This window comes from Lissotriton vulgaris, chromosome 8 (assembly GCF_964263255.1).
Source record: "Lissotriton vulgaris chromosome 8, aLisVul1.2, whole genome shotgun sequence".
In the NCBI taxonomy this organism is placed as follows: domain Eukaryota; kingdom Metazoa; phylum Chordata; class Amphibia; order Caudata; family Salamandridae; genus Lissotriton; species Lissotriton vulgaris.
Genome location: NC_141696.1, coordinates 1,535,625,884 through 1,535,652,227, shown reverse-complemented (window position 1 = coordinate 1,535,652,227; position 26,344 = coordinate 1,535,625,884). Strand labels below are relative to the sequence as shown.

Sequence of the window (26,344 nt, the reverse complement as noted above, 5' to 3'; positions counted from 1 at the left end):
CATACTTACAGCTAGCATCACCATTTTTAAGTTACTGTTGTCATCTCCTGACACACTCTGCACTCTTTCAAGAGAATTCTGTGCAGGCACTGGCATGAAGCACTGTGAAGAATGTACCCATTCTTGCCTCTATTTACGTTGCAGAAGTCTTGGTGACTGAAATAATGATCTGTCTGCAGAGAGTGTATGGATTCTGTGTAATCCCATCAGAATCCAGTTGCTGACTATTTAATTCCTCTGGGTGAGCAGCCCTTCTTCACTGTAACTGGAAATAAACTTCAATTTATTCTAAATCTGGGTCTTCTTTCTGTCTTGAACAAGCATATTTTAACACTTTTTTTATGGTGGCTGTATTAGGACAGGAGAGGCCACCAACATCTGATCCATAAGATATCATTGAATCTACAAGGATGACTTGTGGACTGCACAGCATACAGTTTATTTCTGGCTGGAAATTCTATTAATTTTGTTCTGGATGGTATCGTCATTGAGTGATAAGTCACTGCTGGTTGGTCCTAGGTCATAATGTGAGATACCATCTTCCTAATCGACGGAGCGGTTTCTGATGATTGCAGTTCCCTCAATGACGGTGATCCTGTCTATAGCATTAAAAGCAATGGTTTTTTTTTGTAAATGTATTTATTGGCATTTCAGAAAATAAACAGGCACAGTAGACATTGGCATCAAATCGTGACATTGGATAATGCATACATCGTTTGAGTATCAAAGCAAACCTTCAACAGCTAACACCCAGTGCACAAACACAGTAAGAGTGTAGACCATCATAGCATGGCAATGAAAGACCCACAGAAGTCAAAGCATCTCGGTCGTTGGGGCCTACCCTGGACCTGCACAGTCAATCTCCAAGTATGCAGCCTGTCCATCTGTTCTATGGAGCGCTTGGTGTAGTTCCTCCTCCAAAGGAATTATGTGTCCCCAGTCAAAACTCCACCGTGTATATGTGTCTGCACCCTCCTCATCAGCATTAAAAGCAATGTTGATGGTACTTTCGTCACCGAGGTTGTTGACGGTGACAGCAAATAGAGGTTTCTTTGTCTGAGGGCCATGGAAACTAGTTGGTCGAAACTAAAGCCAATTCATTTTTTGGCATACTTAAAACCTTTACAGATATCTTTGTCATTGCCAAACATCTTGCAGGGGAACCATGTCCAGAATCTGAGGTAATCTGTGATTTGTATGAAAGTACCTTGTCTTCACTAGGAACAACGCCCTTCATGTTTTTTTAGCTTTGATGCAACTGCCAGAGGCTGACCAATTGCCGGACCCTTAGAGGCAGGGTGAGAAGGTCCTAGAGTCTGCTTAGAAGTCTTACAGTTAGACTCCGCTGAGGACATAGAAGACGTACCTTGATGTTTTGAAGGAACAGCATCCATCATCCTTTCCAAAATAACAAAACCCAGCCTCCTTTTATGACCCTTAAATGTTTTTGTAGAAAAAATTATATATATGTGTCCATTTGCAGGCTTGTGACTAGGGTGCTATCAATAAAAACACTTTCAGTGTGGGTCAGCTGAACAAGTTACTTACCTTCGGTAATGCCTTTTCTGGTAGACTATCTAGCTACAGATTCTCTACCTCAGAATTATCTCTATCCGTTACACTAACAATGTAACAATGCCTAAGCTGCGAGTACAGTGAAAGTAGCCATTTACAGTGTGTGTAGATTACAACTATAGCACTACAGACCTTTTCAGTTTGCACTTCACAACTATGTCAATATAGTCATATGGGCAGGGCAAGTGGCTACTATAGTGGTACAGCTTGTGTTACAGTGTGTTGGGAAGGCCACTCCTAAAGCGATTCAGGTTCTGTCTGAATGTGCATGTCATTATTGGGATACAACTCCAAACTACCGATGTCACAGTTAGCATGTCACTATTTCCAAACCGGTGTGAAGACAACATTAAGCATGAAGCTCTTGAGACTGGTCTTCTGGTCACTGTAGCCAAATGTGTCCTATTACAATAGGGTTGTTAATCCGAGCATGGTGGTGGTTCGTTCTGTGCTTGCAGGGGTGATCGGATGGCAGCAGACGCCTCTGGTTTAATGGTTGCACAGGTTGAAGGGGTAAAAAGATCACAAGCCCTTACTAACCAGTTTAATGAGCTTCCAATCTGTTTGCGCTTCAGCCCTCAGCAGGGGGACACCCCTCACCCCCTTGTTTAAGTAGAGAATAGAAAAGTTGTGCTGGGGCTTGAAGATTTAAATGTTCCTTCTTTGGAATAATTCCCATAAATTCACATTAGTTTGTGCAAAACGTATTTATTGGCACATCAAGTGAACAGCCAACACGTGTCTCACCCCTAAACGGCCAGCAGGCCTGGGGCTTCTTCAGGGCAGTAATGATACAATCCTATAGTCCCGGCTTGTAGCGTTGTCAGGAAATTTTGCAGTTTACTCTATTCGTCACGGCGTAATGCCGGATTTCTCCAATATCGGCTCTGGTTTAATGGCCAGGTAGAAAAAGTGGATGGTTTCTCCTTCCTCAAATTAGGGCCCACAACAACCTAGCTATGCCACTGTAACTTGAAATCATTCGCAAATCATCTCTTCTGGGTTCCCAACTCGTTCACCTCAGCCCCACCACCTTTTCCACTTAGCAAGTCCAGCAATGGTTCTATAGTCATACTGGGAGCGCCGGCTCTCGAGGAGGGTCTCAGAGTATCACTGCTCAGGCCTTGCCGCGCAGGATTAGCTACGAGGATTTTACAGAGACGTTTTTCTTGTAGTGAAGGAGAAGAGTTTATTTCCTGTCTGAAAACACTGGTAATATCAATCTCCAAAGTATAATTCTGAGGACAGTACACAGAAAAGAGCCTAAGCCCATGTGGCTTCTCAGGTGCTACAGTAGGGGTGGAAAGAGTCTCTTAACAAATGTGCAGCAGTGAAAAGTAATTCCCCCTTGGGAGTATCACTTTCCTACGGATTCATTTGTGATGGAAAGAAATTCTCTTTTGTGTAAACATCTTCTCACGTATACTGCAGTACATGGATGGATATGTGGATTCCTTGGTGCATGCTGACTTTTAAGAAAAAAAGTGTTTGACATTTGGGGCTGTAGAAGAGATGGCTTTAGAGTAAAGCTCTTTTTGCAAACGGTGCAGTGAAAGGGCTTCAAGTTTGTATGAGTCCTTTGATGGCATGGAAGATGTGACATTGAAGCAAATGTTTGTTCACACTCCGTGTAGTGACAGCGCCTCTCTTCTGTGTGCATTCTTTGGTGGACTTAAGAGTTTGCTTGTGAGTTAAGATTGTATCTCATTCCATGCACTGATAAGGTCTTTCTCGTGTGTGTTCTTTAATGCTGTTTAAGACTTGACATTATTATAAAGCTTTTCTCACACTTGGTGCATTGATAGGGCCTCTCTCTTGCGTGTGTTCCTTTATGGTAAAGATGTTACTTTGCTGGGTGTGTTCTTAAATGCCATTTAAGATCTGACATTGTTGTAAAGCTTTGCTTACATTCTGTGCAGTAATAGGGACTCTCGCCTGTGTGTTTTCTTTGATGTTTTTTAAGTTGGAACGTACGTGTAAAGCTTTTTCCACACTCTGTGCACTGATAAGGTCTCTCTCCTGTGTGTGTTCTTTGATGATAACGAAGATGTGACTTTTGAGTAAAGCTTTTCTCACACGTCTTGCAATGATAGGGTCTTTCTCCTGTGTGTATTCGTTTATGTTCTAGAAGGGTTTGCCTAAGAGTAAAGCTTTTATCACACTCGGTGCAGTGATGGGGCCTCTCTCCTGTGTGTGTTCTTTGATGATAATGAAGATTTAACTTTCGAGTAAAGCTTTTATCACAGTTAGTGCATTGATAAGGGCCTCCTACAGTAACCGTTTCATAGTTTCGAATTTGACTCTTCTCAGACTCTGTGCAATGAGGGGGCTTTGCTTGAGTACATAAACTTTGGCCCTTTAGAAGACCTGAGTTTTCAGTAAAGTTACGTTCAAAGTTGGTGCAGAGGTAAGATCTCAGTTCTTGATGAATTCTTTGGTGAGCCACAAGGAGTGACTCCTTGTGAAATCTCTTCGCACACTCAGTGCAAGCAAAGCATCCCTCACTACTGTGCATTCCTTGATGTTTTTTTAATGAGCAGGACTCTTTTTCGCTCATATGTTCGGTCTCTGATTCATGCCCTGAAAAATTAAAAAAAAAGTTAAAAACATTTAAAGAAAAAGACTGTTTAATAAAACATTAAAAAAAAACACAAATGTAATGTTCTGATGCTGAATTCACTCTCCTAATCTCCACCCACCCCTCCTTTACTTCACACCACACACACACACACACACACACACACACACACACACACCCACACACACACACACGCACACACACACACACACACAAAATTCCTCACATTGGCACAGAATACTTAGCCAACCAGCTCATGTTCAACTTTTTCTTTCAGACCAGCTTAGTGATTTCCAATCAATGGACTCTATAATCCATGCATTGTTCCATACTCAGCGATGAGTGCAAGGCCAAATTGGTGTCATCACCCTTGTGGGCAAAATGGAAGTTCATGGCAGCTGAGTTTTAATCTTACTGATCTAGACCTTTACCTATACTCCTGGCGAGAAAATGGCATATTGGACTTTTTCATTGTAGAAATAATTTATGTTTCACTTGTGCATATGCAACCAGGAGACTGTGTGCCATGTAAAATGCATCCAGGGGGGAATGCAGTGTGCGCATGCATTGTAAGAAAGTGCCCTCTGTTTGCATGGTTGCCTCCACTTTTTTGCTAAACTGCTGATGTACTTTGACTGGGCTTCTTCCAAACAGGTACCCAAGGACTATGTTATTTGCCTAAAACTGCATTCAATTGGCCACAGGGCAGTCCCTTGTAAATGGTACCACAGGTACCAAGGGTGCTGTGGCCAGGGAAGGGTATACAACGTTTACCACACATTTTTTACCACGCACTACACTTATAACGCAGGCATTACCACGCATACCATTACAACGCATTGCGCTGGGGGGCGCTCTAGGATAGAGAATAAGTTTAATTTTATATCCAACACCTTCCCTAGTGTCCACGGGGACTGGAGTTGGAATATAAAATTATACTTACCACTATCCAGCACCTCAAAGCGCTATGCGTTGTAACGGTATGCATTGTAAATACCGCGTTGTAATGGTATGCGTGGTAATAGTATGCGTGGTAACGTCATACATCCCAGGGAAGGCCTCTAAGGGCTGCAGCACTAATTGTGCCAACCTTAGAGGCCCTGTACTTTTACAGACACACACTGCCTTTGCAGGCTGCATGTTTTGGTGCAGAACAAAGTGAAGAGTCAATATGGCACACATCACTGCCCTGGCATTGATCAGCCACCCCTCGAGCTGGGTGCACTATACCAGTGGTGAGGGTGCAGGTGCATAAACCCTATACCCCTTCAGTGTCTATGCCAATTCTTAAACATTGTAAGCGCAGTCAATCAATCAATACATTTGTAAAGCGCGCTACATACCCATGAGGGTCTCAAGGCGCGGGGGTGGGGAGGGGTGGGTGGGGGGAGGGGGGCGGGGCTGCTACTGATTGAAAAGCCAGGTCTTGAGAAGTCTTCTGCAGGCCAGCAGGTCCTGGGTCTGTCGTAGGCTGGTAGGAAGAGTGTTCCAGGTCTTGGCGGCGAGGTAGGCAGAGCGGAGGCTGCAGGTGGGGGTGTAGAAGCTGAGTCGGCCGTTGAGGTATGCTGGTCTAGCGTTGTGTAGGGCTGTTGTGTAGGGCTTTGTGTGCGTGGATGAGGAGTTTGAAGGTGATCCTGTTGTTGACGGGGAGCCAATGCAGGCCTCTCAGGTGTGGTGTGATGTGGCTGCGTCAGGGGACGTCGAGGATCAGTCGTGCCGAGGCGTTCTGGATGCGTTGCACCCGTCTCAGGAGCTTGGTTGTTGTTCCTGCGTAGAGGGCGTTCCCGTAGTCCAGCGTGCTGGTGACGAGGGCCTGGGTAACGGGTTTTCTCGTGTCGGAGGGGATCCATTTGAAGATCCTGCGGAGCATTCGGAGGGTGTTGAAGCAGGAAGCGGAGATGGCGTTGACCTGCTCGGTCATGGAGAGGGCGGAGTCGAGGATGACCCCCAGATTGCGTGCGTGGTCGGTGGGTTCTGGGGCTGTTCCTAGCGATGTTGGCCACCAAGAGTCGTCCCAGGCTGAGGGGGGTGGGGCCGAGGATGAGGACCTCCGTTTTGTCTGAAATCAGCTTCAGCATGCTGTCCTTCATCCATTTGGCGACGGCCTTCATTCCTCTGTGGAGGTTGGCTTTGGCGATGTGGGGGTCTTCGGTGAGGGATATGATCAGCTGGGTGTTGTCGGCGTAGGATATGATGTTGAGGTTGTGTTGTCGTGAGACGTGGGCGAGTGGTGCCATGTAGAAATTGAACAGCGTCGGGCTGAGGGATGATCCCTGTGGAACGCCGCAGATGATCTCGGTGGTCTTGGAGCGGAAGAGGGGAGGCGGATGCTCTGGGTTCTGCCGGAGAGGAAGGATGTGGTCCAGGCCAGGGCCTTTCCCTTGAATTCCGGCGTTATAGAGGCGTGCTGTTAGGGTGCCGTGGCAGACCATGTCGAAGGCTGCTGATAGGTCCAGCAGGATGAGGGCGGCCGTTTCTCCTTTGTCCATAAGGATCCTGATGTTGTCGGTGGCGGTGATGAGGGTGGTCTTGGTGCTGTGGTTGCTGCGGAAGCCGGACTGGGATGGGTCTAGGATGTTGTTGTCTGAGGTAGTGGGTCAGCTGTCTGTTGACTATCTTCTCCGTAACTTTCGCCGGGAAAGGGAGCAGGGAATTGGACAGGAAGTGCTTGAGGTCGTTGGGATCCGCTTTGGGTTTCTTCAGTAGGGCGCTGATCTCGGCGTGTTTCCAGCTCTCTGGGAAGGTTGCTGTCTCGAAGGAGATGTTGATTGTTTTCTGGAGATGGGGTGCGATGGCTGTCCTGGCTTTGTTGAAAACGTGGTGAGAGTATGGGTCAGATGGGGATCCGGAGTGGATGGAGTTGATGGTCTTGATGGGGTCTTCGTCGCTAACGTTGGACGAGGCGGTCAGGCGACTGGTGCGGGTGATGGTCTCGGTGGTGAATGTGGGGTTGGCGGTGTTGAAGCTGTCGTGGATGTCGGTGATCTTGCGGTGAAAGAAGGTGGCCAGTGAGTTGCACAGGTCTTCTGATGGTGGAATGTCGTTGGCGATGGAGCTGGGGTTGGAGAGTTCTTTCACGATGTTGAAGAGCTCTTTGCTGTTGTGTGCGTTGTTGTCTAGGCGGTCCTTGAAGGCGGTACTCTTGGTGGTCCTGATGAGTTGGTGGTGGTTGCGGGTGGCGATTTTGTGGGCTGTGTAGCTATCTGGTGTTCGGTTGCGGAGCCAGCTCTTCCGACAGGTGCGCTTGGAGGTCTGGAGGTCTGGAGGTCTTCGGTGAACCATGCTGCTTTCTTGTTGGTGTGATTGGTGGCCGAGGTCTTGAGTGGGGTGAGGGTGTCGGCGCAGCCGTTGATCCACTGTTTGAGGGCGATGGCGGCGGTGTTGGGGTCGGTGGGTGGTCCCAGGGCGAGGGTGGTGGTCAGTTGGTCCTCGGTGACCTTGCCCCAGCAGCGGCGTGGCCTCTGTTGGGTGCGGTGGTGTTTGTGGGTTTCCTGAAGGTGAAGTGGACGCATCTGTGGTCTGTCCAGTGGGGTTCGGTGGTGTGGTTGAAGGAGACGTGGGGACTTGCGGAGAAGATGGGGTCCAGTGTGTGTCCAGCGGCGTGGGTGGGTGTCGTCAAGAGCTGTTTGAGTCCGAGGTTGGCGAGGTTGTCGATCAGGGCGGTGGAGTTGGCACCGTTGTTGTTCTCGAGGTGGAAGTTCAAGTCCCCGAGGAGGATGTAGTCCGTGGAGGGGAGGGCGTGGGTGCTGATGAGGTCGGCTGAACTGCGGTCGGGGTCTGGGTGGTCTGTAGACGAGTGTTCCTGTGAGGGTGGTGTTGGGGTCGGTGTGGATCTGGAAGTGCATGTGCTCGGCGGTGGTGAGGGTGTCGTCGGTGTTGGTCGAGACTCTGAGGGTGTCCTTGTGGATGATGGCGATTCCCCCTCCCACTCCGTTGATGCGGTCCATGCGGGAGATCTTGTAGCCTTCTGGGATGGCTATGGCGATGTCTGGTGCTGAGGTGGCGTTCAGCCAGGTTTCCGTCAGGAAGGCGACGTTGGGGTGGTTGAGTCTAGGAGGTCCCAGAGTTCGATGGCGTGCTTGCGAGCGGAGCGGGTGTTGAGCAGGATGCAGCGGAGGTGGTTGGGTTCTCTGGTTGATGGTTTAGCGGGCTGGATGCTGGTGAAGCTGCAGTTCCGGCAGGTGAAGAGCCCTTGGGTGCGCTTCAGGGTGGCCCGGTAGCAAGAGAGATCTTGTCTGGGGTTGAGTGCGTGGAGGGTGCTGGAGTCGTAGTGGTGTCGTCTGGTGTTGTGGCGGCTACGGGGTCCAGGGGTTCTGGCGCTGGGCGCGGTCCAGGCGCAGACGGGCTTGTGCCAGCTGCGCGGCCACTGTGCGCGGCCTCCATATGAGGGGTTATGGGAGGGAGGAGCAGCTGGGAGGCGGGAGCGGGGTGGCGAATGGGGCACCAGGGGGCGGGCCGTAGGGAGGCAGCGGCGGGAAGCGCAATGGGAGGGGAGCGGGTGGGGGGCAGGGCACAGGCGACAGGAAAGAAGTGCAGTAGTGGGCAGAATCAGTGGCTGTGGCAAAAAGAGAAAAATAGTTGGCACAAAAAAGGAAGGAGAAAGCAGTCAGAGGCCGAGGAGAGAAGGATGGCAGCAATCAGGGGCAGTCAGGCGAGGACACAGCGGCCAGCGGCACAGGAGGACCGTGTGGCGGCTGAGGAGGGCGACCTACCTGGTGACATAAGAGTATATGGTGCTGTGTGTTTGTCATTATGAACTCCACAGTACCATAATGTCTTCACTATAAACTTGGATGTTTGGTATCAAACTTCTCAGCACATTAAACCCACACTGATGCCAGTGTGGGATTTAATGAAAAATGCACACAGAGGGCACTTTAGAGATGCCCCCTGAAAAATGACCTAACGCTAGTGTCCAGGCGGAGTGGCTGCTCGCCAGCTGCCGCCACCACACATGTCACTGGACCCCTGGGTCGAGAGCCTGCTGCTCTCGGGGGTCTAAAACAATGCACATCCTGGGACAAGGTGCCAAGCCTCCTCCCCCAGGATGGGCAGGGTCCACGAAGGAGAAGCTTCAAAGGATTGCCGCCTTTGTGAGCGTTCCCAGGACCTTTGCTGCTTCCAGCAACTGGCCCCCACTGGTTCTGACCCCCACTTTGGGCGGGAGAATATGCGGGAAAACCAAGTGAGGAAGGGAGGTGTGCCCACGTTTCCCAACCCCACCCCTCATGTGGGGGAGGCGAGGTGAAGCACAACTCTCTTGCAGATGGGTGGACCCAGCCAACCAGAGTGAGGCATATGCCACCTCCCACTGGAGGGTGGCATAATAGGGGTGTACCCACCCCAAGGAAGGGACCCATTGGTCCCAACCTTTTACTTACCTGTAGCGCCTCTAAATTTAGTATTTAGGGGCACCCCGAAAATTGCTTCCTCAGACAAGAACCGACCAAGATGAAAAGAAGACGGACCGAAGAGCCATGCCAAGCTAAGAAGAGGTGGACGCCCACTGACTTGGCCACAGCCCTACCGGCCTCTCCCCACCTCGAATCTGCAGAAGCGACATTGCGGTGTGTCCTGCAGCCAGCAACCTCAAGAAACCGAGAACCTGCCCTGCTTTCCACAGAAAAGACTATCGCCCATGAGCACCGGATTTGCTCACCACAGACTCTGACTCCAGCCGAATCCGGGAGTTTGCACCACTCTCCACCCGAAGCCCACGGCCCGAGTTCGAGTGACTGAACACCACGAGGAGGTCTACCGACGTTCCTGACCCGAGATCTGGTGATCTTTGACCTGCCTCAAATCTCCCAGCGAGGCCTGCAGCCTCTTTCTAGAGGGTCCGCCGACCGCGTCCGGAGCTGGTAAGGAAAACCCAATGCCCAAAGAAAACCCTGCACCCGAAGCCCCTCGGCCTTATGTGGCCCAACTAACAATATCCCATCATCCCCAGGCATCCCAGCTTACCTCTCCAACCAGTGGTCACCTCCAGAGAATCCTCGTCCCCAAGCCTGCAGTCTTTGTTGAAACCGGAGAATCCCCATTGAAATCAACAGGACACCGACCCCAAAACAGCACCCTGCACCCAGCCGCACCCAGCCTAACACCAGGAGCTTTGTTCACACAACCTTGTGGCCTGCTCGTGAGCAGCCACCAACCGAATGCCCCTTTTGGATAAAATTGGGCCTCAGCACTTTGCACCCAGCCGCCATAGTGGCGCTGAGGGTGTTTTGAGCGTGCATCCTTGGACCCTGGGGGAACGCTTGTTCTAACCCCAGAACCTCCACCCCAGAGACCGATTACTTACCTCATAACCGATATTTTCATTTCATCATCAACAAAGTTTATTACGATCACACAGATCCTAAAAAGTATACAGCACAGATTGCTTGTCCTTTAAAAAAGATAGATTAACAATACAATTAAAAGGTATATTTAAAAAGAAAATCTATAGAAACATTTATACAAATTCAGAATTAAAAGGGCCCCCAAAACATTTGAAAAAGTGCATGTGCAGAAGCCGCCAAATGTATAATGAAAATTACGGTGCGAAGATCTCATATTTACGCAGCCATTAGTGAACAGTTAAATAAAATTCAAGTCTAGCAACATTTTTCAAGACGAGTTGTCTCCCGTACATATTTTCCTACGCCTAATCCAAAGGGCATGCCAGAATCTAGCAAGACCAAATACAGTAGATTGACGAGTGTCAGTACACAAAAAAAGTAGTACCTCTAGGTAATGCCCCCGTCCCGCTAGAAAACATAGTGGGACAATCCATTTTTATCTCAAGGGCTGGTAGTTTGGGCAAAAAAAGAGTAGATGGAGTATGGATTCTGGACTACCTTGGCATGCAGGACAAAGATCAACCAAGTCATTATTGCTAGACTATTTTGAACAAAACAGTTTAGTGGGAAGAGATTTGTAGCGAAACTGCAGAAAGAGTTTCTGTGCCATCGGCGGGACAATTACGTCGATGGTTGGCTCAAAGAGTGGAGTTGAACGGTATGAAAACCTGCAAAACTACAACTGTACAAAATTGATTTTACTTACCTTTTCTCTAGGAAATACCCCAGGATGATTTCTGGGCATATCACATTGAGTAGAAAAACTTAATAAGTAATCCAAAAAGTTACAAAAAAGTAATCTATACCTTAATTTCGAATGCTTGCCTTGACTGCATTTCAAACAACTGCATTTGAACTTGCATTCAATTGTAAACACTGCATAAGATTTTGCAAAGCATTCCTTTCACTTACTTGTGCCAGACTTGGCGTGGTTCTACAAATAAAATAACTTAACAATATTTTTATACAAACACATTGGTCTGAGTTCAGTCTTTGAGTGTATGACATCATTTGCTGATTGAGTGTGTACAACAAATTCTTAACACTACCTTCTGATAAAGCCTTACTGCTCGCTCACTCTACCACAAATTGAGAGTAAGGTGCTATATACTTTTATCTCTGCCTACCTTTGGGGTTCCACTGGACTCTGTTCACACTATACCTCATTTTGGTATCGTATATACAGAGCCAGCTTACTACATTGGTGGATCAGTGGTGGGATATACAACTTTGCATTTGTGATGTAACTCGGTTACCACCTGATCACATGACAAAACTCTTAAATTGCCTTTAGAATTCTGAGTTTTGAATTGACATTTGTTTTCCCCAAAATTAGTAAAAGTCTTGTTAGGGCCTTGGTGAAGTCCCTTTAGAATTTTAGAAAAATAAATGTTCACTTTAGCTAGGGATAAGAGGGGTTAGAAGTTTTTTTAATAATGTCTCAACAAAAATCCAGCTGTTAGTGAAGATAACCACAATGGCATAGAGGACCAGGTTGAGGAGCTCAACCTCACGCCTTATCTCCACTTAGAATTTATGGACTGAAGGTCTCTATGTAAACTTAAAAATATAATCATGGGGCCCCATCCCTCCAAACAAAATCTCCAGGGGCTGTTGGCTGGGTATGCTGAGGATCACCTGTCTGAGAATGGTGAAGACCTCTCAGATGAAGAAGTAGAGGGAAGAGATGAGGATAACTACTGTCCCCCACTTCATAGGGAGAGAAGGGCCCCGACTCCAAACAAACTACTCAGCACCTAGAGCCCACACAGGTGGATCGGGTGCTGCTGAAGACATCAAGGGCAGCCTCAATGAGGAGGACAACCTTTTAGCAAGGTTGACCAAAACATTGGATCTAGAGACCAGCATCCTGGCTCTAGAGAAAGAGAGAGTAGAGATGGGCTTAGCTCCCATCAATGGTGGTAGCAATTAACTAAATAAGGATAAAGAGCAATCTTATGATCCTAAAATCCCCAAAGGGATTGTCCCTAAATATGAAGAGGGTGATGATATCACAAAATGGCTCACAAAACCCCAAACCAATCCTTGATTGACTTTGTTGACTACTCAATTAAGCCACTAGATGGTTGGTTAACTGGAAATATGTGCATGATTTCCATGGACTTTAAAATGTGTTCTTGAAAGAACATATTTTAAGTAATTGCACTAATGAGTTACATCAGCATTTGGTAGACCGAGGTCTAATTTCTCCCCAAGTATCGGAAAAGAAGGCAGACCGCTGGGTCAAGACAAGGTGATAAAAACAACCACTGGGGGTGAGCAAAGAAAAGGGGTTACAAAACCTCCCCAGGGGAATGGGGGTGAGAACTCTCAAGATACAAAGCTAGAGTCTTCAAAAGGGCTCCAAAAACCTGCACATAGGGGTGGGTCCCAAAACTCTTCGTAGTCCAATAATAGGTACAAGGGAAAGGACTTTGATCCCCCAAAGGCCTGGTGTAACAACTGTAAGAAGTTGGGACACTGAACTGGAGATGCTACTTGTCCTAACAAGAAGCCCTGTAGTCCTCCTACAGCTAATCCTGGTGTAGTCAGTCTCCAGATGGGTTCAACAGTGTGCCAAGAGCAAATCAGGTTACACACCAAAGCAGTTCTAGTCACTGAGGGTGAAGTTGAGTTTGCCACTTTTGCTGTGTGGCCACTCAACTTAAAGAAGTATTAGCAATACCCCTGGATCAATGGGACTAGAATAGAAGCCACGAGGGATACAGGTGCCAGTGTCACTATGCTGAGCGATACACTGGTTTCCCCAGAGCAATACCGGATTAGGAAAACTTACCCAGTCGCCAATCCTGACAGTGTTACCACTAACCATGCCATGGCTATGTTGACATTAGACTGGGGGCAAGGGGGGTTCCTGGCCTGAAACAGGTAGTGGTCTAGACTAGAGCACAGAGCCGAAAGCAGGGTGAACAAGAAGTGTTGGAGCCTGAAAGAATGGCCCAACCGTTCACAAGGAAAGGTAAGAAGACTGGGAAACCAGCTTCTGTACAGCAAAAGGATCCCGAACCCTCTCCTCAGGGAGAGGACTTGGACACTGCAGAAGGAACTGAGCCTATGGAATGTCCAACGCTTGAAAGCCTGAGGCAGCAAGCTGCTGCACAGGAAAGGGGAGCTGTCAGTGGCACCCACACAGTCTATTGGGAGGAGGGACTACTGTACACTGAGGAAAGAGATCCCAACCCTGGAGCCACCAGGAGAGTGGTAGTGCCTCAGAAGTAAAGGGAGTTCTTACTCACCTTTGCTCATAACATCCCTCTAGCCAGACATCTGGCCCAAACCCGAAACCTGGGAAAGGCTAGTTAGCCACTTTTACTGGCCACAGATGTTTCAGAAGGTAAAGGAGTTTATCAGCTCCTGTGTCACCTATTAGGCCAGTGGCAAAACAGGTGCCTAACCCAAAGGCCCCCTTGATTCCACTAATGGTGGTTGGGGTTCCATTTGAAAGGGTAGGTGTGGACATAGTGGGTCCACTTGAACCTCCCACAGCATCAGGAAACATATTTATAATAGTGGTAGTGGATCATGCCACTAGGTATCCTGAGGCAATTCCACTTAGGACTACTACAGCTCCTGCAGTAGCCAAGGCCCTCATTGGTGTCTTCATTAGGGTAGGGTTTCTTAAGGAGTTGGTTTCAGACAGAGGGTCAAACTTCACGTCTGCTTACCTAAAACACAGGGGGAAAGAGTGTGGAGTGCAGTACAAGTTTACTACACCCTATCCCCCAATAACCAATGGTCATGTTGAGAGGTTTAACAAGACATTGAAAATCATGAATATCGGGCTCCCTAATCTTCCAAAAATCTCGAGGCCAGCCAGGAGCACCAGAAGCACTGGTAGGACCAAAAAGCTGCACTAGTAGAATTTCAAGCAGGGCAAAAGGTGTGGGTCTTGAAGCCAGTGGCACCAAGGGCTCACCAGGACAGGTGTATTGGCACTTACCCGATCTTAGAAAAGAAAAGTGAGGTCACCTACTTGGTGGACCTAGGCACAAGCAGGGCACCCAAAAGGGTGATCCATGTGAACCGCCTTAAGCTTTTACATGAGAGAGCTGACATCACCATGTTGATGGTGACTGATTAGGATCAGGAGACAGAGTGAACCTCTCCCTGACCTCCTCTCTTACAGCCCCAAAGATGGGTAAGTGGATGGAGTGGTCTACTCAGACACTGTCTCTACCCAACAGCAGGTTGATTGCAAGAAAGTCTTGCAAAAGTATGCTAAGCACTTTTCCTTGACCCCTGGTCAGACAAACTGGTGTACTCATGATGTGGACACTGGTGACAGTGTACCTGTCAAGAAAAAAATCTATCGACAGTCTGATCAAGTCATAGAAAGCATCAGAGCTGAAGTCGGCAAGATGCTAGAGTTAGGGGTTACAGAACCCTCTGAGAGCCCCGTGGCCAGCCCAGTGGTTCTAGTCCCCAAACCTCCTCCACAGGGTGGAAAGAGAGAAATTAGGTTCTGTGTGGACTATAGAGGGCTCAACTCTGTCACCAAGACAGATATTCACCCTATCCCAAGAGCTGATGAATCAATAGATAAGTTAGGTGCAGCCAATTTTCTAAGTACCTTTGACTTAACTGCAGGGTACTGGCAGATTGGCATGGCACCAGGAGCAAACGAAAAGACAGCATTGTCCAGACCTGATGGGCATTATCAGTTTACTGTTATGCCTTTTGGTTTAATGAATGCCCCTGCCACCTTGCAAAGGTTGGTGAATCAAGTTCTTGCTTGATTGGAGACCTTTAGCGCAGCATAGCTGGATGATATTGCTGTCTTTGGCTCCACCTGGCAGGATCACCTGATCCACCTGGGTAGGTTTTAAAAAGCCCTGAAAACTGCAGGCCTAACTATAAAGGCATCCAAATGCCAGATAGGGCAGGAAACTGTGGTATACTTGGACCACCTTATTGGTGGAGGCCAAGTGCAACACTTAAAGCCCAAGATCCAGGCCATCGTGGACGGGCAGCTCCAACAACCCAGAAGCAAGTCAGGGCATTCCTTGGCTTGACTGGGTACTACAGGAGGTTTGTGAAAGGATATGGGACCATTGTGACTCCACTCACAGAACTTACCTCCAAGAAGATGCCCATAAAGGAAATCTGGACAGTTAGCTGTCAAAAGGCGTTTGACACCCGGAAAGAGGCAATGTGCTCAGCACCAATTCTCAAAGCGCCAGACTATACCAAGCAGTTCATAGTGCAGACTGATGCCTCTGAGCTAGGGATAGGAGCAGTCCTACCCCAGACCTATGATGAAGGCCAAGACCAACCTGTTGCTTTTATAAGTAGGAGGTTACTCCCCAGGGAGCAGCGATGGAGTACCATTGAGAGGGAGGCCTTTGCTATGGTTTGGTCCCTGAAGAAGTTGAGACCATACCTGTTTGGTACTCACTTACTAGTGCAAAGTAACCACAGACCTCTCAAATGGCTAATGCTGATGAAAGATGAAAATCCTAAACTTTTGAGGTGGTCTATCTCCCTGGGGGCGGGTTGTGTAGGAAAGTGCTCTCTTTTTGCATGGTTGCCCCCACTTTTTGCTAAACTGCTGATGTGCTTTGACAGAGTGTGCCCTAGGTTCCTGCCAAACGGGTACCCAGGCCTATGTCCTTTCCCTAAACTGCATTGAAAACAAACCCAATTGGCTCTCTTTGGCCACTGGTCAGTTTCTTGTAAATGGTATCACGGGTACCAAGGGCACTGCGGCCAGGGAAGGCCTCTAAGAGCTGCAGCACTTATCGTGCCACTCTTAGAGGTCCTGTACCTTTACGCACACACACTGCCTCTGCAGGCTGCGAGTTTTGGTGCAGAACAAAGTGAAGAGTCAACATGGCACACATTCCTGTCTGCCATGCCTACAACCCACTGCCCTGCCATAGGTCAGCCACCCCTCTAGCTGGGTGCACTGTACCAGTGGTGAGGGTACAGGTGCATGAGCCCTGTACCCCTACAGTGTCGAGACTAATTCTTAGACATTGTAAGTACAGTAATGCCATTCAGAGTATATGGTGCTGGGAGTATGTCATTACCAACTCCACAGGACCATAATGGCTTTACTGAAAACTGGGAAGTTTGGTATCATACCTCTCAGCAAATTAAACCCACACTGATGCCAGTGTGGGATTTGATGAAAAATGCACACAGAGGGAATCTCAGAGATGCACCCTGAAAAATGACCTAACACTAATGTCCAGGCTGAGTGGCTGCTTGTCAGCTGCCACCACCAGACATGTTTCTGGACCCCTTGGTCGGGAGCCTGCTGCTCTTGGGGTTCTGAAACCAAGCACTTCCTGGGACGAGGTGCCAAACCTCCTCCCCTAGGATGGCCATGGTCCCCGAAGGGGAAGCTTCACAGGCTTGCCGTCTTTGTGAGCTTCCCCAGGTCTTTTGTTGTACCAGGCTTGCTTGGTTCAAGGAAATAAATACAACTAAAGAATGTTTTTATACAAATCAAATTGGTCTGAGTTCAGTCTTTGAGTGTGTGACATCATTTGCTGATTCAGTGTGTACCACAAATGCTTAACACTACCCTCTATTAAAGCCTTACTGCTCACCCCTGCTACCACAAATAGAGAGTAAGGTATTATCTACTTTTACCTCTGCCTACATTTGGGGTTCCACTGGACTCTGTGCACACTATACCTCATTTTGGATAGTATATACATAGCCAGCTTCCTACAGCCGTTTTGAAGCATTTTGGGAAGAAAAAATCCTCGAATGTAGTAAACAAAAAAAAACACAATCACTCTTGTCAGAAGACGTCGAATGGAAGTCAAATAATGCCTAAAAGACTAGATTTTGAAGGACAAAAAAGTGAGTTAAAAAACCTCACATTCTCAAAGATCCATCTTGCAGGAGTTAAAAAAAAAACAGAACTGAGTGGGGAGGCAAACTGCCAATACAATGCATCAAGGGTAGAAGAACCTCGAGGTGTTCTTAAAGGAACAGGAGTCCTTGTAACTCTGATTGCAATAGAAGTATATCAGGTTCCATTTTCCTTCCTCTCTCCACATTTGTACCCTGCCTTTACCACAGAGATGCTCCAATATAGTTTTTATAATGTTGCCAAGATGAATCTGCATCGCTATTGCAGAAAATCCACTGCTGGTAGAATGTTACAGGGTGCCATTAATGGAGTAGTTTTGCACTGTGTGAAATAGTAAATGAACAAAATATCTATGGTACAGTGCTCTGGGACCACACAGACAGCGGCTGATCATCTAAGCATCAATGACTGTCAATGAAGATCTTAAGATGTGGAAGCAAAATCTTTCTTACCATACTCTAAAAACGTGGCTGTTTAATCTATAAACTGGAGGACAGTAGCGAGCGTCAGGACACCCCAGGGTAACCGTTGCGCTGTACAAATTTCTCTAACATAACAGAGCATAGCATGACAAATAAGCATTCGTTTGTAGTGTGTAGTGCTGTTGACCACATGCTTTCCATACTTCTGCCATTTATTGTTGGACTCTTAACAGAATCCCGTCACTCCATAGCGCCTGAGCACCAACTTCCTGTTAGATTGTTTTCAGCACAGCACGAGAGTGATCGTGAAAGGAAGTTAGTTAATAGAAGAAATCTATTATGAGAACCAACCGTGGCAGGGGAGGAGGGTGGTTGCATGTGCATTTACAGTAATGTACACTACAAAAAGATGCATACATGGTAATAAACATTTTCAGTTCGTATTTGTGTTGTTTGTTCTGGGCCAGCAATATTACATATTGCAGCTTGTTGTTTACCACAACAATAAGCTCAATTTTTAACATGAGCCAAGCTGTACGTGGCAAGTCAATCCCCTTTTTTTGGAAATGTATAAAACACAAATTATGGCGATCTGCGAGTTATGGGAAGTGCATCTGGAGCTAATCTGACTGTTGAGGAGCATTATAGGTGGAGGGAAATAACTTCTGTAGGCGTCATCTCTCACTTCTTCATTCATCTTCACACTATTTTTGCCACAAATAACTTGGCCTGGCGTTATCTGGAGTATGTTGCCAAGCAGGGATCTCTTCTGTTATGGCTCTCTGTCTGGAATAATCCCCAGGCTACTTTAAACCACACAATAAATAGAGATTGATTATGTGGTCATTACGGAATAAAAGTACCATGGCTGGCCTATGTTAAAAAGAGCTTTGGGGTATTGGGCAGACCAGTTTTGTCTACACAACCAATGACTACAAAGGATAAAATGGCTGGTAATGGACATTCGGGGAGTGCAGGTGTCAGCTAACGAAAAATGCTGAATTAAGAAACCCATTAGTGGAACAATACATACTCCATTCAAATGCTGGGCTAGTGCCTTTTTTTATTCTAGTACGCAGTAGCTCGGAGAGGGCCCTGCTATTAAGAGTCAGAGCTGGCAACATTATTCATCTTTTCTGTGATGGTTTTTCAGCCCAAACTATTCTGTATCAATTTTCGATAACACTTTTAAGGGAGTATAAATGTATTCAATGCAGAGTAGCTCTTCGATTTCTGCAATTGTTACCTAATGAGGATGCATACTTTAGAGTATGGTGTTTTTTTGTTTAAATAAACTGAATACTGTAAATGTATGAATTTTAAATAATCATCTTTACTATTACTGTTTTACTGATTTACATTAATATACAGTATAATGAGTTAGTGTTTATTTGTATTAACACTTTTATGATTACTGTTTTACTGAAGTACAAACTTATTTATGTGCTTTTATGATTGTCTTGGACTTTCAAATAAGGCGGATGATAACTTTGGTCAAACAAGCCTTCCATGCAGTTCCATCTGTAGAAATCTAATCCCAGTCCCTCTTAGTTTTCCAATCCTATGTCTACAATTTAGCTCGTCCAGATGGTCTCGGTCTGTAACCTGTATACACTGCGTTACCCAGAGCAAATCCTTGCATCTCCAAAGCCAGTGACTACGCCTCCCAGTATGGCTGTGTGAGGATCTTGCGCAGTTCTTCTTAAATAAGATTGAGATTATTTTTAATTCCCTTGAAGGGCATGTCAGGGAAAACCTGCCAGAGGGTAGGTCTGTAACTTTAACAGCCGAACTGATAGTAGATAAGATGCTGCACTTCTCCCCGGTGACCTCTGAGGAGATCAGACTTTTGCTATTAGGAACTAAATTGGGCTCCCCACGGGACCCATGCCCGGCCACTGTGGCCAAATTAGCCTCGGCTCCTATAGCCTCAACTCTAGCCACGCTGTTCAACAACATGTTTATGACAGGGGTTTTCCCGTCCAGCTGGAAATTGGCCCCAATCCTTCCATTGTTGAAAAACCCAAATCTAGACATCACCGATCCAAATAATTATCGTCCTAGTGCCAGACTACCACTACCGGCCAAACTAATAGAACAAGCATTTGCAATGCAATAGGTCTCGCAATTGTGAGAGTTTGAGCTATTGGCATTGTAAATGGCAATGCCTTTTATTTACGTTTTAAAATCCAACACATAAATAAAAGTCAGTGCCATTTACAATGCCAATGGCTCAAACTCTAACAACTGCAAGACCTATTGCATTGCAAATGCTTGTTTAAAGAGTGCCTGCACTTCAGGAGCCTGAAGTAGAAGGACACTGGCAACCGGAAGCAGTACTTGGCCCAGTATCAATGGCAGCACAACAGGACGAAGATTATACTCCCAGGAGGAAGAGAAGTGAGGAGGAGGAGCTGAGGAATAGGCAGCAAAGAAACGTGAATGACGTGGGAGCCAGCCAATGGCAAGTAAAGGTAAGTAATGGGCGAGCACTAGGCCCCTTTCACTTTTTTTTTTTTTTAAAGTACAAGAGATTTTTGAAGCACAGCACAAGCGTGGTGAAGAAGACTGAGGCGAGCAGGAAGTGCAGAGCAAAAATTTAAGAAACAAGAGTATGGGATGGTGAGGGGAAGTAATGGAGTATGCGGTTTTGACATGGGTTCATAGTGCAGTGGTTTTACATAAACCTACTATAAAGTTCTGGCAAGGTCAATAAGAGGCCTTTGGCAAAGAGCTACAAGCAGTCTGTAACGAAACCTAAACAATTTGGGGCTAAATATTCACATCTGCGGAAAGCTAGATCTTTTAGGCAGCTGCAATTATTGCATGACATAATGGTTATCTGATTTCATGATGCAGAGCGCGAACGCAAAACTCACTGCCACTGTACACGTTTATAGAAATGTACAAACTACAGATGTAGAGTAAAAGAAAACAAAATGAAGGGGCATCATTTCCATCACTAAACAGAATGCTGGAAGAAGCAGCACACTGACAACTGATTGCGACTTGGCTGCCTTAGTTGGCACACGCTGGTTAAACATAGGAGTAGAAAGTTTATGACCAAGTGCCATGTCACAGGTTTAATTCTCTGGTGTCCAACTTAGTTCTAGAGGGGCTGGCTCAAAGCCAAATCATCCGGATACAGGGCCAAATTAAACTTTGGAAATCTTTTAAACAGTTGTTGGTTACTCGGAAAGGCTGGAACAGATGCCCCGGATCACACTACTATATGAAATAAACCTTTCGGTAAATACAACTTTCAAGAAAACTGTCCAGAAGTAACCAAAAGCCTTCCATAATCAAGTTAGAAACCAGACTTTACTCTAAGGTAAAAACGACCCAGTCACATCTTCCAGTCATATCAAAGCAGACACGCAGCACAAGTGCTAGCAAACAAAACTGCAGCTTTCTTTAGCTGTGCTATTAATATTTTAATTTTTGCTGCCATAAATGTACAGTCTCAATATTAAAATTAACTATTAGGCTTAAGTAAAGGAAATAACTTATTAGGAATCACAATGAAAAAACATCCCAAGTAAACTTCTAAACCTCAGTTTCCCTTCTGCTAGCAAGGGACCTCACGTACGCAGCTTCCTCTAGGTTTGTTAGTTTAGAGCTGCAACCACTTTAGAAAGCAATTACGCAGCTTCCTCTAGGTTTGTTAGTTTAGAGCTGCAACCACTTTAGAAAGCAATTACCAGGCGCAAGTTTTTTTTGCCCCGTCATGGTTTCACTCTGCTGCGCAGGAAGTTGCTTTGGCGCACTCCGCCGCCTCCTCCTGCCGGGCTCTGGCGCGCCTCGCGCTCCGCCGGTTCGCGGCAGCAGCCGGCTGGTCAGGTGTGGCTCTCTTTAATAAACCGCGAGAGAGAGCGGCCGCGCCTACACGTCTGTCTTCGGACTCGTCCCTAATCAAGGCGCCTGTTTTCACTCAGCTGTCCGTGAGCCCACAGCTCGGCTTAACAACTCGCATGAAAATGAATTACACGCGTCCCCAGACACATGTAAATAAAACAAGCAATCAGTGCATAGATGCTGTCTGCAGGCGCGTGGGACGTCAATGATTGCTATACAAAAATACTAGTGATGTTGGGATGTGCAGCCGGAAGTTAGGGTGCGTTACGACTCTCGTGGGGCGGGACTTCCGTTTTCCATGGGAAGCCCGCGCCTACGGAGGGATTGGCAGAGAAGCAGTACTGACGCGGGGCTCCCATGCCCAAGGGAGAGCCCTGCGATGGCTGCAGAAGTGGTGGCGCTGATGCGGTGAGTGGGAAGTGGGGCGGGAGGGCAATGTACGTGTGTGTGTATGTGTGCGTGCGTGTGAGCCCGTGAGTGGTGGGGGAGAGGGGTGCGTGCCCTGGCGGGGGTGGGGGGGGGGATTTGAGGGGGAGTGTGTGCGCGTGGGAATGTGTGTGCGCATGCGTGACTTTGCCTGTGTGTGATTGCGAGAGCATGTGAATGGCAGGCAGGGGAAGTGCACGGCGCCGTGTGCGCCCTCGAGGAGGAATCTGAGACAGCAGAGGCGCGTCCCCGAACGCTGTCTCAGATTCCTCCGAACACGCCGACAAAAGGTCCTTCGCTACGCTCGACCTAAAAAGCTATGAATAGACAGCTTCGCGTATTCCTGGGAGCCACACAAGCCCTTGACCCGTCCCAACACGATTTTAGAACAGGTCATAGCACCGAATCCGCTTTAATTAAAGCGACGGAGGAAATTAGGAAAGTGATGGATGTCGGGGGGAGAGCGGCTCTGGTCTTGTTGGATCTATCAGCAGCCTTGGATACGGTCCACCACGAGATTCTGGTGGAGCGTTTGGAGGCCTGCGGGATTCAAGGGAAAGCACTAAACATCTTAAAAGCTTTCCTCACGGACAGAGTCCAGGTCGTGGCACTGGGGGAGTTCGAATCTAAACCGTTCGTGTTGCCCTGTGGGGTCCCCCAGGATCCTCCCTGAGTCCTACCCTTTTTAACGTTTACGTCTCCTCATTGGCTCCAATTATTCGATCATTTGGGTTTGAATTGACATCGCATGCGGATGACACGCAAATTGTGGTGTCACTGCTACCGGGCAAAGAGGAAGGTGTTGCCCGTAAATTCCAGGAATGTATGCTGGCGGTTGGCAATTGGATGGCCCAAAACTGTCTTAAATTGAATTAGGCTAAAACCGAAGTTATACTGTTCGGATCTAGAGATAACTTTTGAAACCAGAACTGGTGGCCTAATGGGATGGGCACACCCCCCTCTCCAGTCACGAAGGTCAAGAATCTAGGGGTCCTGATCGACGATCAGCTCACGTTCAGACCCCAGTCAATGCTTTGATTTCATCCATCCATTTCATTTTGAAATCTATCCGGAAGGTCCTTCCATTCTTACCCGATGGCTGTAAGAAGACAGTGGTGACTTCCCTGGTTTTGTCCCGCCTGGACTATTGCAATAGCTTGCTTCTCAACGCTCAACAGGGCTTCTGAATAAATTACAGGCTTTGCAAAATGCATCAGCCCGACTCATCTCAGGTTTACCTAAGTTCGCTTCCGTCTCTCAAGAATTAGTAAAACTGCATTGGCTTCCAGTACGGAGGGAATCTCTTTTAAGGCCTTGTGTATAGTCTTTAAAGCCCTCAGAGGAATCAGCCCGTCTTTTCTAAAGCAGTACTTCCACTGGTATAGGCCTGGAAGGCAGCTTAGGTCATCTAACATGGGCTTGATCGTAGCCCCTCGGAAGGCGCGATGGGGAGGCAGGAGTTTCATCCTGGGGGCAGCCAGGGTCTGGAACGCCCTGCCTTTGGGTCTCAGACAAATGACTGACCTGATGGCCTTTCGCAAAGGCGTGAAAACCTGGCTTTTCGCACATTAAACATTTCAGGCAGGGGCATGGGGAGCTCTCACTTCTGCGCCAGGACACCGTTTGGTAACAGTGCGCTTTATAAATGTTATAAATAAATAAATAAATAAATAAATAAATAAAGAAGACTGCTACCAGTAAGAAAACTGCCTAATCCTGAGATCTATGTGGTATCTGGGTCTCGACAGTCACGGCAGAGGCAAGGCAGTCTTATTGCTTTGAAGAAGAAAACGTGAATACCAATGTGGATGAAGTAGTAGTAATTGAATATGAATGTGGCAATAGGGAGAAATGTCCCCAATTTACAAGTTGCGAACATGTCCCCTGCACTTTGGTCTACCAACATAAAGACGGGATATCAGTTTACTCTTCATCATCCTCCTGCTATCTGTCCCATGGTAAACAGCTCTTAAAAACTACTCACTTGCGTTTCCTCGTTCGTCCTCTGTCACCAGCAGGAAACCTGGTTTGTTATCTTTAAATCTCTGTGATATTTCAAAAGCAGTATCCTCATCACCTGAAAAAAAGACAGAATTATGGGAACAATTCTATTAAATCTAAATAAAACACCATTTAGAAGTGTACAACAAAATAAGAGAGAAGCATTCTTACATTAGCAGAAAAAAACATACAAAAAGGTTCTATTATCCCTCAATAATATCAATATTCAGAGTCACACAACTTGTTACTCAGTACATCAAGATGTCATAGACAAGTGTCATTCTTTGTTTCTAGCTTGAATATGATACCAAGGACATGGAAACAACTGTGTTTAATCCCTAAACAGAGAGACTTCTTCAGGGCATAAATTGTAATTAAAAAATCAACAGAAATGAATTAGGTAGTTTACTGTGATTTATTCATCCCTGCGATTCTCATTCAAGTGTGTCATGGTAAGGTGGTGGCCCATGTGGAGTTGCCTACAGGCATGTCCGCTGAGTCAAACGTAAATTTCAGGCAAGCATTGGCAATTGTCTTGCCATCCTGTAGAGCTGTGTTCGCCTTCTTTTTGTACGCCTCTAGCAGGTTTTCCATGAGCCCCTCCATTTCATTTGCTCTTGTGTGCTCTTGCCACAATGAGGGAGGCAGCTGGCAAGTTCCCCCAATGTAGAAAGGGTCTTTCGAGGTGAAGCAATACTTCTTTTTTGGTGTTATGGTCTTGGATGCAGCTGGTTTTTTAAACATCTTTCTGCGCCGGTACCCCACACAAGGTAGCATTGGGAGGAACAAAACAAAACGAGGCCATACCCAAAAGACCAACCAAAGATAAGGCCAGCCTAATATCTGACAAGGTAGCAAACAACTCCACCAGAGTCATACAAAAAAGCACTAAAGATACACAAAAGGTTGTTACCCCTCCGAACACGGGCAAAATCAACAAACAAACAATTACTGAAACTAACAAACCACCCTTTGGACCCCCACAAACATGTCAAGGAAATAACGCCCAAACTCCCAAAGCGTCCTCTAAGACTAATCCGACCCCAATTGCAACCAAAGAAAATAAATCAGCCACCCGCTTCAGGACTATTAACCTTCCGCCTGAAGCCTTACCCTTTGTAGTTGTCTTAACAGGAGTCCCACCTTTAAGAGAGGGCAAAAGGGAAACACAAGTAGAGCTAAAAAACAAATGTGCGCAGTGGCTACAAACACACAGACCACTACCCCCCAACATTCACGGGGAGATTCTCTCAGTACGAAGGGGGGAGTGGATCGGTAATGGCACAAAGACTATAGCAGGGGACATAATCACGATAAACTTCAGAGACATTGCAGCAGTTAACTTTATCTGCAATGCCCCCCCTAGCTATACCCACTCCCAAATCCACCCGGTACACCTATCCTACTTTTACCCATTTGCACCTCATAGACCCCTGCAGAGCAAGAGACCACCGACGATCTGAGTGCCTCAAATGGTCCCCCAATACAGACTACCCCAGTGGCAAAGGCCATATCATGTGACCCCAAACTACGACCCTTTCCTTATGCAGCACACACACTGGAACAGGTTTAGCGTACTTGAAGAGGTTGACTGACAGGGACGGGAAGTACAACCCCCCAACCACATAAGGCTGAAAGTGATAAGTCCACTCTTAACAGGAAGGAGCACGGGGGCGGAAAACAGATTAGAACCCGCGCCCCGCAAAGGAGGTAGCAATAATAGAAGTAGAGGAAAAGGCGACCCGTTAAAATCCCCAAAACACAGGTCAACTATCACACTGAGCAGACCAGCTATCCTTTGTAGCTCACAACCCAGCCCCGACACATCATATAAAGTGGAAAAACAGGCAGTGCTCCCATTAAGAGACCTAACAGGAACTTTAAAGGAAAACAATTATGAAAACTTACAAGTCGTATCCTGGAATATAGCAGGATTAGCGGCCAAATTTGAATCCCAAGAATGGCTCAGCTACATAAATAAATACCAAATCATATGCCTGCAAGAAACATGGGTCACCGAACTAAACAACTATAGCCTTGAGGGCTACAAAAGTTTCTCAGTTCCGGCTAAAAAGGCATCCTCGGGGAGAGCTAGTGGGGGACTTGTAATATACGTCAACCTAGACATCCAGGGCACCTGGTCAAACATCAACTGGGCTTCACATAACCTCCAAGTACTAAGGTTTGACTCCACAAGACTAAACTTTTTTCTAGTCAACTGGTATAACGCTCCTGGCACGATGGAAAAGGGAACAGCCACAAACGAGCTTGATGCCTGCCTAGAAAATTTGCATTC

The 26,344-nt window shown here is 47.0% G+C and overlaps 1 protein-coding gene across 2 annotated transcripts in view; it reads right to left on the bottom strand.

Annotated features, from left to right (window-relative positions):
* Positions 1-620: 620 nt before the first annotated feature.
* The window catches only part of LOC147700306 (uncharacterized), a 100,196-nt gene continuing 74,472 nt past the window's right edge, over positions 621-26,344 (bottom strand). The window contains exons 6-8 of one of the 2 annotated variants that reach the window (XR_015299398.1): positions 24,032-24,124; positions 2,462-4,155; positions 621-2,059 (exon numbers count right to left, since the gene is read on the bottom strand). Coding sequence is in view for 1 of the 2 variants with exons in the window: in XM_086935678.1 (XP_086791804.1) it covers positions 3,419-4,155; positions 24,032-24,124 (830 nt within the window). In the remaining variant the exon portion in view is untranslated. Of the gene's footprint in view, positions 2,060-2,270; positions 4,156-24,031; positions 24,125-26,344 lie in introns of those variants that run through there. The other variant, XM_086935678.1, reaches the window with a different exon arrangement.